Source organism: Panthera uncia (assembly GCF_023721935.1).
Source record: "Panthera uncia isolate 11264 chromosome A3 unlocalized genomic scaffold, Puncia_PCG_1.0 HiC_scaffold_11, whole genome shotgun sequence".
Classification (NCBI taxonomy): domain Eukaryota; kingdom Metazoa; phylum Chordata; class Mammalia; order Carnivora; family Felidae; genus Panthera; species Panthera uncia.
Genome location: NW_026057578.1, coordinates 18,447,319 through 18,462,718, shown reverse-complemented (window position 1 = coordinate 18,462,718; position 15,400 = coordinate 18,447,319). Strand labels below are relative to the sequence as shown.

General features: G+C 44.3%; 1 protein-coding gene across 5 annotated transcripts in view; it reads right to left on the bottom strand.

Moving 5' to 3' along the window:
* The window catches only part of CHD6 (chromodomain helicase DNA binding protein 6), a 205,940-nt gene that overhangs the window by 48,409 nt on the left and 142,131 nt on the right, over positions 1-15,400 (bottom strand). For all 5 annotated transcript variants that reach the window (XM_049650774.1, XM_049650776.1, XM_049650778.1 and 2 more), the window contains 6 exons: positions 9,267-9,431; positions 7,782-7,961; positions 6,608-6,718; positions 4,433-4,635; positions 3,558-3,757; positions 2,710-2,869 (listed from right to left, as the gene is read on the bottom strand). In XM_049650774.1, coding sequence (XP_049506731.1) covers positions 2,710-2,869; positions 3,558-3,757; positions 4,433-4,635; positions 6,608-6,718; positions 7,782-7,961; positions 9,267-9,431 — 1,019 coding nt within the window. The remainder of the gene's footprint in view (positions 1-2,709; positions 2,870-3,557; positions 3,758-4,432; positions 4,636-6,607; positions 6,719-7,781; positions 7,962-9,266; positions 9,432-15,400) is intronic.

Sequence of the window (15,400 nt, the reverse complement as noted above, 5' to 3'; positions counted from 1 at the left end):
ACTTGGTAGCATCTATGGCATGAGACAAAAGAATTTTAAGTGAACAGTATTCACTTATTCTCCAAATGAGAAAGAAATCAATTCAGAGGACAGATGGGCAGCTCCTCCCCGAGTGAGAGGATAACCCCAGCTGGCATCTAAACTCAAAGGGAAGGAGGACTGGGGCACGTTTGTAACACCCTTACTTCAGCCAGACAAAACCCACCAATATTTCGGTGGCATTACTGCTCTTTCCTTCATCTCTTTCTTTAAAATAAAACACAACACCACATTTTGTTGATATGAAATACACTTCCAGGAAGTGCACCTTAGATAAACATACAGCTTGATGAATTTCCAAACTGAACACACATGTGAATCCAGGACCCAGATTAGGAAGCAGAGCATGTCACCAGGACTCCCCTGACTTCTCATAGCCTGGATCTGAAACAGTTGTTATTTAACTTTTTAAAGTTCTTTCGCTGACAATTTCCTGTCCCTAAATACTATACCACTACTACCACTGAACAATGCTTTGAGAACTTATCACATGGCAGCATGTATTAGCTCACTTAATCCAAACAACAATGCTAAGAGATGGAAACTATTATTACCCTCATTTTCTAGATGAAAGAAAGAAGGCAGAAGGCACAAAGAGGTTAGTAATTCACCTGCTCATAAATCCAGGCAGTCCTGACCCCAGAGCCTGTCTCAACCTTTATCTGGTATGAGGGTGGCAATAAATTTGCTAACAGAGCCTACAATTCTAGAAGCTCCCAGTCCACTTTTGCTGAAAGAATTCTGCCTGTTCTCCAACGTACCTCAGGGCAAACCAGAACCCAAGATCAAAGGGTGGAAGTTTCAAGGAATCAGACTTCAGATTCAATACATAGAAGGGTGATTAATTAGAATCTGGTAATTAAATGAGCCTTGCAGAGAAATGGTAAGCTCCAGGCACACATTCAGGAAAAGTCTTGGGGATGGCGGTTAGAAATGTTAAGGGAATTCCTCAAAGGTCTAAACTGGTTCTGTTCATTATCTGTGATCATCTCTGCAGGTATCAAGGGAAGTTCTATGCCAACTTCGCCAGCTCAGACTGTTTTCAGTGCCCCACACCCACATGTGCAGTAAGGAATGGAAGAGCCACACACTGCCGCTGTCACTTAGCAGGGTACAACCTGAGTCCTTCACCTTGCACCTCACTGTTCAGTGAATGTAAGGACTCTGATTCTGTCCCAGCTACAAGTACTGTTATTCTCCTAGCCGGTAAGACTCACAGTCATGAGTTAGCTGCTTTCTATATTCCTCATCACATATTACGGGTTATTCCCCAGTTGTGTCTCTCATAGTCGACCCTTTCTCCCCAATTCTACAGTTGGCACCTTTCTCTAGATCCTTATGATCCATACTTACATTACGACAGAACTCTCCTAGATGGCCACTTAGCTCTCGGTTTACCCAGTCCATCTCACTGTTGCCAGATAAAGTTTTCTCCCCAAACATCATTTTTTTACTACATGTCTCACTTATTAAAGAAGCATGGCTGCTTAATCTACAAGAGAATCCTCAGCCTGCAGTACAAGATCTCCTAGGAGTCCTCTTACCTAGGCAGCCTCCTCTTTCTATCTGTCCCCTACACGGTGACTCTGAGTCAGTCCCATGGCACATGCTACCAGGTCCTCTCCCAGGCAGGTTCTACCATCAACAGCACGTGCCCTTTAATTCTCAGCTTGAGAACTACTGTCCCAAAGAGCCTGTCCTTCTGTGCACGGTTTTTATTACTGTTTTGGGCACGAGACCTATCTTCAAAGATTTGGAAAGATGAAGGGAAAAGGATCAGACTTCATCTGTAAATGGTAAAGAACACAACCTGACAACCACCGCAGGACCATTAGGTTGATGTCACAGGGAAGACACACTAATTTGTAAGTTGACAAACGCTTACTTCTCACTTAACTTAGAAGGTCGTACCCAGAGGTGCGGCAGCAGAGACCTTCTCACTGCCGAGCAGGAGTGCTGGGGAGACATGCCTGCAAGGCCTACGAAGCTGGGCTAGGTGGTTTCCAAGGGTCCTTTTTGTCCTGATAGATACTCCGTACGGTGATGCAAATATCCACGTGCAACTCGTCACTGTTTGGTGGCTGAGTGCCCTCTGACTCCCCAAACTAAACTTCACAAGAGCAGTTTCATTTTCCATCACTCTTTCCTTTGCCCTGCCGCCCCCCCTGCACAGTGTTGGCCCAGGGATATGAAGGGTAATATCTCAAATGCAAGTCTGTCAAATGCCTGGAGGCCATGAATGGCAACAGCAAATCAGCAGAGGAAGCAACCTGGCGTGGGGGAGTGGGGCTGAGAGTAGTGGCCACTAAGGCCAGTCTTCTGCTCTTGCTAATGTGACCTCAGGGGCAGAAGGAGAGAAAGGGAAAGGAGAGGAAGCAGTAAAATCACAATGTCCTAACTGGATTTTGACAGTCAGGTCAGAAGTCCCCTCAGGGGTATAAGGGGCAATGGTAGAGAGTCCAGGTTCTGGGGGAGAGGAGATGCTGCCAAAGGAGGGAGACAGGCTTTATGTGAAGGGATCCCAACCAGTTTAGACCACATACCCTGCCTTTTCAGACCCTGCATGGTGGTACAGGAGCATCAGGTGGTCCCCCATAGCCCCAAGGGGATCCCAGGAGCCTGAACGGTCTGAATGGAACTGCCGCGAAGGATGGGGAGGGGCACACTCACTTGTTGCAGTGCTGTTTGAGGTGTTTCTTATAGCCGTCATCATGCAAGACCACCTCGGGGTTGCAGGTGGCCAGCCAGTCTGCATTCTTCAACTCAGGGAGCAGCAGCTGGTTCTTCGTCTTCTTCCCCTTCCTCCCTCTGGGGACTGGAGCAGACAACCCTGAAACAGAAAGGAAGGCCCATGAGCCTAGGCAACTTTAAACATGGGGGCAGAACAGAGTTGGGCTTAGGGTTGCAAGGAGGCAGCCAGGCTGTGCATGGCGGCCCTACGTGACAGACCCCCCTCCTCGGCCCACCGAGTAGTGCTAGTGGTGAGGTGATCTGCCTGGCCTCCAGCTCAGTAAACTCCAGGAATGTTCAGTCAGGCGGTAAGAATTTACTGAGCACCCCATGCAGACTAAGAACATCACCTGCACCCCTTGGGAACTCACAACCCGGCCAGGGAAAAAGGGATGCTCGGTCTGAAACGTGAACGTGAGCAGTGGCCAAGCACAGGGAAGGAGAAGCACAGCACAAGAAAAGGCAGAGACAGGTAGAACTGGGGCACAACAGTGACATGCCAGAGAAAAACCAGAGCACATGGTGTGACCCCAGTTCCGTGCGGGAACCCTCGGGATGCTCTGGTCAGCACACAGGACTGGCCCAACTGTACTCCCGCAAAATACTACAGGCAGCACCGGATCATTCTGAGGGAGAACTGAAGGAAACCTCTTGCTCTCCCACAGCTAACATTCTCAGATAACATCTGAGGAAGAGAAGCCTCCCAAAGCACAGCAACCTGGGCAATGCAGAAGGACGGGAGCACACAGGAGCTGCCGCTTCTCAGGCCCAGCCCTGCCGCCGCTCACCTGAGTGGTTCTGGAGGGTCTGGGCCTGCCCGTCTTTGGTAGGTGTGATCAGTTCCCAAATGAAGCTCTTGATCTTCTCGTCCCCCTTGTAATGCTTGACACAGTAGACCAGCAGGGCCCGGCAAATCATCTCCATGTCCTTCTCATTCAGATGCCACTTGAACCGCCCGTGGGTCAGGATGTCCTTCCACCGGCCCCAGCTGGGAGTGGAAACACAGAAGGGCGTTGGAGGGAGGAAGGGCCATGTGTGCCCTCAACACTGCAGGACAAACAGGTGCCAGGAGTGCTTCTCATCGTCTGCTGAGTCTGCTAGTCACCCTGAGGGCTTTGCCCTGAAAGGCCTTCAAGGACCACATGCTGTATCACACCGAGGGTCACCGAGGTGACCTGGACCCTGAGAGCTTCATATGGCCACTTGAATGTTAACAAGGGAGGGACGAAACTATTTGGAGAGGGGAATAAATTTGGGATTAAGACAGTCCAGCTGCAGTATTCAAAAGCAATGGTGAGCTCCCAGAAACTAAACCTCGTACTTCAACTAGAACCAGAGCCCTGCACGAATCATGCCCTAACCGCAACATCTGCTGTGCTGACTCCATATATATCCTCGGTGGGGGGAAAGCAGGAAATCAGTACCAGGCAACAAATTAGTAACAGAGATTTGCCGTGACAAGCACATGAGAAAATCATGGCGCGTCTACAATATGGCAGCAGAGCGTACAACAACCGAGGGGGGGCCATGGGCAAAAAGCACGGTTCTCTCCTGCTCTAATGGGTCCTCCGTCAGCCCGGAGCGCTAGAGGTGACTAGAGACACAAACTGGACAAATCTCAGGGGCTGGAAAACAGCAACACACAGTCCAGGCCAATACCCACCCAAAGATGAGCAGGTTCTTCTCTACCCGGAAACACTCGGCTCGGAGGTAGCGCCTGGTTTTGTCATTGAGGCGTCTGGACCTCGTGGGCCTTTCGTCTGAGTCGCTATCTAGCTCCGAGAACTCCATGAGCTCATCCTCCTCAAAGGAGTTGTAGTGTTTGGTCTGCTTTCTCACTCGAGGCCGGTCGATCACTAAGCTCTCCTAGAAACAGAGAGGAACAGTTGGGGAGAGGACCCTTCTTCGTTCTTCCCCCGTCACGATGCATACACACACCCTGTTGCTGGTCCTGGGTCCCGAGGACACATCCGGCAGAGAACCACACCCCAGCCTCGTCCTCCAGCAGGTAAGGCTCTTCCTAGCACACCTGCCGTGTCCACGACAAGCAGAGGGGATTCTCTGAGACTCGCTGGAGTTGGAGTGTTCCCCAAGCCCCCGGCGCCGGCCGCCACCATCTGCTGTTTCTGTAGTCTTTCTAACAGTGCAGGCGGATGGCAGGCAAGGCCCCCCAGCACCCAGAGTGGCGGCTGCTCTTGCCAAGAAAGGCAAGAGTGGGGCACCCCAGCTGTTCTGCCCAGCATGCAGAGGCAGCCTGCGCTCCGGAGACAGGATGAGTCGGACAGTCCCATCTGCTCGGCGACTTTCTCAAGATGCATACATTTCTTGCCACTTCATTCTCTGCCTTCCATGGGCGCTAACTCCTAACCTTTTGTCTTTCACTGAAGACAATCTCCAGCCCAGGATCTTCAACTCCTTCTGGCAGCTCCCCTACCAGAACCATCACCTCTTTTCCAGTCCCCACCATTCCTGCTCCTTACCCCTTCACCCCCACACCTCTTCCTAAAGCTTGGCTAAGCTCTGTGTAGCCCAGATACATTGGGGCATCACTCCTGCTTCAGTCACCTTGCTTTCCGCCTTCCATGCTCCAGCTGCTTCTAAACGTCTCTACGACAAGAGCTTTTTCCTCTCATCCCTCACCCGCCATCCTGTGCACAGAGTAACTTCTGGATTGTCATCTTATAAAACAGGTTTTACTAAATAGGTTACTCAAGGGACTTCAGACTCTTCCTACTAAAGAAAACAGGTTGGACTGAGAAAGCTCTGGGGATGGGACAGAAGAGTTAAGGCTGGGTGTGAGTTACTACATCAGCTAGATAGGAGCAGGGACTGTCTCCTGAGCTTGTGGGTTCATGAGAGTTCAACATTCACCCAAGAAGACCAGTAGAAAGTGATGTGCGGGCACTCTGGAGTGAGGTGACAGGGCCAGAGATGGAGGGAAGGGAGATGAACATTTCAGGGGTGCCTCCCAACAGGTGAGGCAGGTGTTATTCACAAACCTTATCTCCCAACTCCGCAAAGGGGCATCACCACCTCTTTTTGTCACATGTCTTGCTCACTTGTCTCAGTGGGGTCAACTGCCTTGCCCAGAAGAGGCATGCAGTCAGGGGCAGACTGACATCGGACTCCGGTTTCATTCCACAGCTATTCTCTTTCTCATGTTCAGAAGTTAGAAAATTCAAGGTACAGAGAGAATGGAGGAGAGACCAACAAACCCCTTCATCCTGCTTAGTCCCCCCTGGAGTATCTGTCAGAGGTAAAGTTTCTTTCACAGGAAGTGTTGAGGCAGAGGTAAAATAGTCCCTTGCCAAGATGGGATGCTGGCCTGGGTCTGAGGGCTGAACTTGACCTGTGTGGCCAGTTCCAGTTCTAATTGCCTTTGTCACATTTCCCAGGTGCCCAACAGACTGTAGGTCCCAAGAGGTCATTTTAAAATTGTAACAGTGAGGGGCGCCTGGGTGGCTCAGTCGGTTGAGTGTCCAACTTCAGCTCAGGTCATGATCTCGCAGTTTGTGAGTTTGAGCCCCACATTGGGCTCTGGGCTGACAGCTCAGAGCCTGGAGCCTGCTTTGGATTCTGTGTCTCTCCCTCTCTCTGCCCCTCCCATGCTCATGCTGTTTCTCTGTCTCTCAATAACAAATAAACCTTAAAAAAAAAAATTGTGACAGTGAACATTTATCAAGCTCTATGTGTCAAGCATGCTTTAAGTGTGTTACATATAGGATCTCACTTAAGAACTAAGGCTCAGGAATGAATAATGACGAGCCATGTGGGAATTTATGGTCCTACAAGCCACAGCAAAGTGTGGCAATGGAAGAGAACATTCTCAGTACTGTACCTTTTCATTCTTTGCTTCGGTGTCCAATTCAGCTATTTTAGCCCATTTCTGCCAAAAGTTTGGGTCATCTAAGGAAATATCTGTCCTGTTTCCTGAAGCCACAAAGCTAGCCTGTGAAGATAACAGAAGTCAATAAACTGCTCTTGAACACAGTACAAGCTGATAATACCACCTGCATTATTTCAAATTTACCAGAATCCCAAGTATGTTCTCCAATTGCATTTGAAGCCAAAACCCCTAAAAGAGCCTCCCAAATGAATGTGAAAATCTCAAGGCTGTTCTTTTTTTATTTTAAAGATTGGGTAAGGATATTATAATTTCCACCTCCAGGGTCATTTTTTGGAACTTAAACTTGGAAGCAGGAAGAATGCCCTGGAACACAATGGCAATGTGTTACTTGGTGTCTAGCTCCCTGCAAAAGGGTTGCTTTGTAAGACTTCCCTAGATGCAATTTTTCTTTCAGTTCACCACTTTCCAAATGTCTGCTATGGGAAACGCACCGGGGTTGGGCAGTATGAGGTATACTGAGATGACCAGGCACTTATAAAGCACAAAATGTCCTACTGAGGAAGTCCTACATAAGCCACCAAACAGGAGACTCAAACAGGTCACAAAGCTCCCAGAGCCCACGGCCGGAGACACCTGAAAGTGATTTGGTAAGTGGCCTCATCAGTCAAATTTGAAATCCAGTGAGGTGAAGAGCAGGGGAAAGAAGCACCTAGAGTAGCAGCTGGGAATCTAGACTAACATCTTTTCTCATGGAATGAGCAAAAACCATTGCTTCAGTTTGAGGAATGGAGGGTTCAGCGGAATTTCAGTGCGTGGACAGTGATCACGGGGTGCTCTAAAAGGAAATTCAGAAGACCATTCAAAGGTTTTGGAGCAGTCTTTGCAAACAGTGAACAGTGCAGACTTTAAACCGAAGTGTCTGCCCTGTCTGCTGGAGATCAGCTCCCACTGGTCAGGAGTGGGGTTTTCTTTCTATAGCTTCTGATTCATTACTCAGAAACCCTCTAAAGAGTCTGTATTTTCTGTCTCACATAAAACCCACGTGTAGACAGATAATCTCAACAGTTTGCATACTGAAAAAACAAAGCCTGGCTGGTGAAGGTCAAAGAATAGTGTTTTCTTTTTGCTCCCATTCCGACACGGACTCTGGAGAAAGGTGCCATACCTTGGCAAAAGTAGATCCTTTCCCTTCAGACTGGATGGTGATGGTGTGGGTTCTCCTCTGCAGAATCTGGTCTATGTCTTCTTCACAGAATTTGGAGCCTTCATCTTCCTCGTCCATCAGCGCTCCATAAGCCCCTTTCCGGAGCAAGTCCTCTACTTCCATTTTTGAGAGCTGTTGTACCTGGACAGGTCACCAAAGGCCACTCACAATGTGGAAAATGCACAGGAGAAAAACAGCCTAAAATCTGGCCTTCATGATCCACTTCCTCCACTAACTGCACATGTCAGAAGACTAAAGATACGGGCCACAAGTTTTAGAAAATTAAAGCCCAGATAAAGATACTCAAGAAAACTATGGGGAGGGCAGACAGATAATCCTCTATAGGGAGCTCTGGAATCAAAGCCAGCACATGACCCAATGGCCCTAACATTCCTCAGGACATTGATTATTATCACATGTCACAAGCTATTGAAATTATGCACCACTGAAGAAGGTATGTTTAATGCTTTAGTTTGAGTCTGTATCTTTAAAAACCTCCAGATGTACTAAACAAGCTACAGAATGATGATTTATTCATTATTAAATAAATACATGAGTATTGGAAATGATGTCATTTCTCAACTAAAGAAAGGGTGCTGTGCCAAGTGTGATCTTCTCAATTGCTTGTTGAAAACAGGAAATGGGAGTTCAAAACACCCTTTCCTGGTTCTAATTAAGAATCTGGTTCTCTCTCTACCAATCACAAGAGGGAGTTCCAGGACTCCCAGCACTGGTGAGCTGAAGTATTATACTTAGCAACACATGCATAGCTAAGAGGATACAGAACATCTGGACTGAAGACAACTCATTGGAAGGTTTTAATTCTCAACCTTTGATGCCCTGAGTCCAGAGATTAAGGAGATACTCTGTTTTGTTGGCCTATAACTTAATACAATTTAAGAATCTTAGCTGCATTTTTTATCCCTGTGTAGGGGGGAAAAGATTTTATTAACTGCCATATTGCAAGCTGCTAACTTATTCATTTTTTTTTTCACTGACCATCATGCATTGAATATCTTTAATATGCCAAGTACTGTTAGGGGACATGGGTGATACAGATAAAATAGGTTTCATTATACCCTCAGGAAGCTCAAAGTCTGGAGTATGAGATAAGACATGGTGACAATAGATATTCAGAGTGTTAAGCGTTAAGATCTACGGACTTCTAATGGGCACTGTTAAAAATTCTGCTTACCGAAACGTTACTGCATGCTGGGCAATCCTACCACACCACTGCGCCTACAGATTTCCTTTATCCATCTGTAAAAGCAGAGACCTGACCCTGAATTATACTCTGCTGTGGGGAATGACTCAACAAAGATGTGCAACCGGATTTAATTTAGTGAAAGTGAATCTTAAAACAGCTGTAAGAAGGGAGACCCCAGAGGGGCCCGGGCTGTGTGGCGAGTGTCCTGGGGGACTCTGAGCAGGTCCCGTCATACTCACCCCATTGGTGCTGCCCTTTCGGTTTATGTCCTGAAGAACAGCCTTGTCCAGGCCCAGCTTTAGGCTGGCTTTGTCAAACATTTCCCGCTCATAGGAGTTCCGAGTAATGAGACGATACACCTTCACGGCTTTGCTCTGGCCTATCCGGTGACATCGGGCCTGAGCCTGGGAAGGAAGGAAGGTCATACATATCCCATCACCAGATATAATGGCAACAGCCCAAGGAACAGGGAAATGCTTAAATGCCATGTGGTGTGAGTGGCCAGCTCTCACAGTTATGAGTCACGGGACCAATTTTGGAAGAAAATTCACCCAGATGTCGGCTGCCCCTCCAAACTCACTCATTTCTTCACGCATTATTTATTGAGTGACTACCACAAGCTGGGATAAAGTGATGAGAAGGACATGACTTCCTACACTCCCCAGCTTGCGGGCTGAGTGCAGCTACTCATTCCCAGGATGCTGTCCTGCTTTCTGGGAAAATGCCTCAGAGCTGGCAACACCAGTTTTTTTAACTTTTTCATCTTACTAGAAAGAAATTTTCACACAAAGACCAAAGTAGAGAAAAAGCAGAATGACCTCTTATGGATGATCCATTTTTTTTTTCCAATCTCTACTATGCTCCTACCCTCCAAGACTATTATGAAGCAAATCCTAGGCATCCTATGGTTTCATACTTACGTATTTCAAAAAAAAATTTTTTTTACATTTATTTATTTTTGAGAGACAGAGAGAGACAGAATGCGAGCAGGGGAGGGGCAGAGCGAGAGAGGTAGACACAGAATCCGAAGCAGGCTCCAGGCTCTAAGCAAGCTGTCAGTACAGAGCCCAATGCGGGGCTCAAACCCACGAACCATGAGATCATGACCTAAGCCAAAGTTAGACGCTTAACTGACTGAGCCACCCAGGCGCTCCCATACTTACGTATTTCAATATATAATTCTTTTTTTTAATCAGTGCTGATTTGTTTTAAGTTTATTTTGTTTTTAGTATTTAAGTTTGTTTATTTATTATTTATTTAAGTTTATTTATTATTTTGAGAGATAGATAGATGGATAGAGATAGAGAGATGGACAGAGAGCGAGCAGGGGAGGGGCAGAGAGAGGGAGGGGGAAAGAGAGAGAATCCCAAGCAGGCTCCACACTGTCAGTGCAGAGCCTGACGTGGGGCTTGAGCTCACAAACTGCGAGATCACGACCTGTGTGGAAATCAAGAGTCGGACGCTTAACTGACTGAACCACCCAGACACCCCTCAATATATAATTCTAAAGATAAGGACTCTTGTAAAATAATGCTGTTGCCACACCTCAAAACATGAACATTGGTACTAACAATCTCATCAACGTCCCAATTTCCCTGCTTATCTCATGTGTATTAATAAGTACGCTTATTTGGATCAGGATGCAAATAGGGCCCATACGTTGTACTGGACTGATAGAGCTCAAGTCTCATTCTGTAGATATCCCTTGCCTTTGACCTCTCCTTTTTCAAATGCAGGTTTTTTTGTTGGAGAGACCAGGTGTCTGTCCTCTAGCTTCTCAGGGCTCACATGTTGCCACCTGTATTCTGGCTGTGGTGTTAAACAAGTTCCTCTGGTCCCTGCATCTCCTCTAAACTGGGAACTGTATCTTGAGACTTGATCAGGGTAAGATGTGATTTTTGGCAAGTGTATTTCTTAATGGTGTTTGCATTTCCATCAAGAGGCACATGATGTCTGACTGTCTTTCTTTTGAGTGATAAACACTGCCTAAATCCACTACTTCATTAGAGGTTACAATCCCCTCATCAATTTTTTGGTTACCTTGATGTTCAGTTCCTGGAGGAAAGACAAGCTAAATGCTTCTTTCTCTTTATTTAATCAGTTTCTAAAATAATACCCTCCAAAAGTGACCAATGAAGATTTTTATTTTTCAAGGAACACAATTAAGTTATGCATTTAAATATACGTGTTATGTTTTATTGCACTGGTGTTGTTCATTTATTTTCCTGTGGGAAACTTCAAGATGGCTCCTGACTTCTTTTGATGTGATCCAGTCAAATACAGAAAGGAGAAAGAATAAACTCTGGTATTAAAATGGATTTGGAGATGTCACTATGAGCACATGGTCAGAGCAGTGCGTGTGTACATGCACATGAAGAAACAGACACAGATATGTCTGTATTTATGTTTGCTTTCTGGTATGACATGTTTCACGCTCCTACTGTATATTTCCTGCTCAGACCTGGATTTAGCTACTTTTTTCCCTGGAAGTCCTCGTTTTTTTCAGTGGGAAAGAGTCTGGATGTTGCAAGGGGTGCTCACTGCCATCAAGTAGGTCATTGTTTCTCGACTTATTCAGTGGGCAAAAACAGAAGTGTTTGGGTGTGTATAGTGTATACAATTATGTGCATATGAGATCAACTTAATTCAAATTTATAACTATGGGACTTTAACTTCACCAACCACACATCTGTATCTCTTTTTTAACCATGTCAAAAAGCTCAATTCTCAACCACACGAATATCATTATTCATTTGATTTATCCCACAATGTATATAAGAGTCTCAGAAAAACTGTACCATCAGGAACTCCCCAAAACATAATTACTGAGAACAATGCAAGATTTTTGTTTTCCTCCTCTCAGGGCTATATCCCACTAAGTATGTACGCTCCACTTACAATGTTTTAAGTACTACCAGCAGGTAGGTTTCTTTTTCTTTCCCAGTGGTAGGGTCAGCAATTCTGAAACTACTTTCTGTGTAATATAGGATTGAGGAAATGGGTAAATATAACAGGGGTCAAGGCTTTCATTGTTGAAGAAGGATGTTACAAATATGGAAAGAAAAAAAGTAGAAGAGCCGTATGGTGGTGTTTCTATGGAAATAGGTACGGACATGTGTGTGTTTACACGTTATTACACATGTGTATATATACACGTACATATGAATGTATGTTATGTACCTGTGTATTTATATTCTGTGTGTATGTACTCTAGCTATATCCACTGAATGGGCCTAGAAGCAATGGCATCACAGTAGCAAAGACCATAACTCCCAGATCTTGGTTTCTAAATATATTCTCCATCAAGACAAAACCAATGCATGTAAGAGAAATCATTAATTCCAGGACTGGGGGCAGAAAAAACACTGGATGAGTCCCAAACATATTACTATGCCAGAAAATAATGAAGTACTCAAAGAATGATGGAGACACACCAAAATAACACTTCCAACTTGAAGAAGTTTACCACTGGCTAGGCTCAGAACGGTCTGAATATCAAAATAAATATAGTAGTGAAATATAACCCACCAGATAATAATAATAATAATAATAATAAAAGAATCAATGAGTACATAATGATATAACTAAATGGGAGAAAAAGGAAAACTCTATTATAGTAGAATAACTAACAGACATAGAGTAACAAAGTTTAAAAAATCACCACTTTGCAACCAGTCAGCACTGACTGATATGGGCAAAAATAATCAACGGATACTAAAACCAGTGGGTTAAACTTTGATGAGGAGCAGGAAATTTATATAGTCTCAAAGTATCTTTCCAAAGTTGCTTATTAATTTCAAAGGGGAAAATGCCCACTTTTTAGTGTAGACATCTGGTAGATACCACTTAAGTAAGATATCCAAGTACATATTATCAGACAAACAGACATCACGTTCCTCCTGATGTGATATATTGAGAAGGACACATCATTTTGGTGTTATTAGTAAGATTGAATCCTACCCTGAGGAAATACAAACACAAACTGAGGGATAATCTATAAAACAACTGGCCTGTATTCCTTAGAAATAACTAGGTCGTATTGTTCCGTATTCCCGGAAAAGGGAACTCTTTCGGATTCAAGGAGGCTAAAGAGATATGGCCAATAAGGTGACAGGTGCTCCTTTACTGGATGGATCTCAGAGTGGGGGGGAAACAGTGGCTATAATGGATGCTGAAATAAAAAATAAATTTGAATATGGACTCTGGATTGAAGACAGTTTTTGTATTTCCCAATCCTGAGAACTAAGCTGTGGTTATATAAGAGGATGTCCCTGCACTTAAGAAATACATACCGAAGTACTGCGGGGGCAACTCACTCTCAAATGATTCAGACAAACGATGGCATGTGTGTATATGTGTTTAAGTCCATGTATGTACTCAGAGAGGTCAAGGAGCTAGAAGGCAAAGTGATAGGGTAAATGGGGAAAATGTAAAGGGTTGGTGAATCTGGATAAAGAATATACTGGAATTATAAACAAATTATATCAAAGTGAAAATGTCAAAAATATTAAATACAAACATTTGAAATGTCTCTCTTGGGGTTATGCTGTCCACTTGATAAACAGCTAGATTTCAACTGTTTCATTTTGCTTCTAAATTTTGGGGATTGATTTTTCCCCCCACATTAATTTAACCATAATGAAGGGGGTGGGAAAGAAGAAAACCAAACCAAGTAACTTTGGAAAATGATATTTTGATTATATACTGTAAGACTAATGACAACCCCCCCCACACTATAGCCCAATATTATATATTGGTAAATTTATTTATGTTACATAGAATATGATTAGTAATTCTCCTACTTTATGTACAGACTAGGACTGAACAAATGAGTAAAAAAATATACTGTGTTATCATGAGACTGAAATTTCTCAAAGCCAGAGAAAGGATTTACAAGTGAAGAAGAGAACAAGGATGGAGTGAATCAGCAGCAACTCAGGAAGGGTGAACAGAGATGGGCAAGTACAGCCGTGTGGTGTGAGTGCTTCTGTCAGTACACATACACGTATTTCCTAGCTCTGTCTGCTCACAGAATCTAGAAGCGCTAACACTCTAGCAGCAGTGGGCACTCCTAGTAGCCAGATCTTGGTTGTTAAATGCCATTCTTGAATAAAAGGAAGCAGGGATCCTTGGAGAAACTGTCAATCCCATGGCTGTGGCAGGAAAAATGCAACATGAACCTGAACATCATGCGGTGCCAGAAAGGAAGGAAGTGCTCAAAACCTGACAGGTGCACATCAAAAGGACACAGGAGCCAACCTAAAGGACCTCCTAATGACCAAGTCTGAACAATAAAATAAATAATAAGAGTAATAGATTATAACCCATAAAATGAGTTCATACGGATATAAATAAATAAATGGGGAGAAGGGACAGCTGTTCTTTATAGAATTCCAATTAATAAGTGTATAAGAAATGACTGAAAGAGAAAATTGCCATTAGCCAAACCCCATGGTAATAATTACTGAAGGCAAGAACCATTGATGGATGCTAAAATTAATAGGTGAAAGTAATGGTGAGAATCAGGATATGTATGGTTTCAAAATATCTCTTCCCAAGATACTGATTAAATTTAAAAGTAAAAACAGTTATTTTACAGTGAAGAAACCTGGCAGACACCACTCAACCAAGTAATCAAGGTTATCATCGCAAGCAATAAGATGTATTAACATCATGTACCCCCTGAAATGATGCACGGAGGAGGACGTAACATCACTTCTATGATATTCTTGCCAAAAATATATAACCTCAAATCTAATCATGAGAAAACACCAGGCGGACACAAACTGAGAGACAGTTTGTCAGGACCCTTCAAAATTGTCAAGGTCATGAACAATAAGGAAAAGACAGGTGCTGCCACAGACTGAAGGAAGCTAAGGAGTCAGAATTTCCAAAGGAAATATGAGAATGTGCATTAGATCCTGGACAAGAAAAAGAACATTGGGAGGAAACTGAAGGAACATGAATAAGGTCCACAGATTTCTGTGTCATTGTTAATGCCCTTGTGTCAATAATTAGACTATAGCTTGCATAAAATGCTAACACTAAGGGAAGCTGGGAGAAGGGTCCTAGAACCCCGTACTATTCTGCAACTTTTTTAAAGTTTAAAATGATTCCAGAATAGTTTTTAAAAATTTAATTTTGTTTTATGGTGTTATAAAATACTGAAGGTGGTTCCAAAGGCAAATATACAAAAAGGCATGTTTGGAAAAAGTAGCTTCTTTTCCTGTCTCTTCCATCTTATCCTGTCCCCTTACTCCCCCTACAGCTAAACCATTTAATAAAGTTTTTTGTTTTATCTTTCAGCTGGGAGGCCGGGGAGGAAGACACACACACACACACACACACACACACACACACACACACACACACA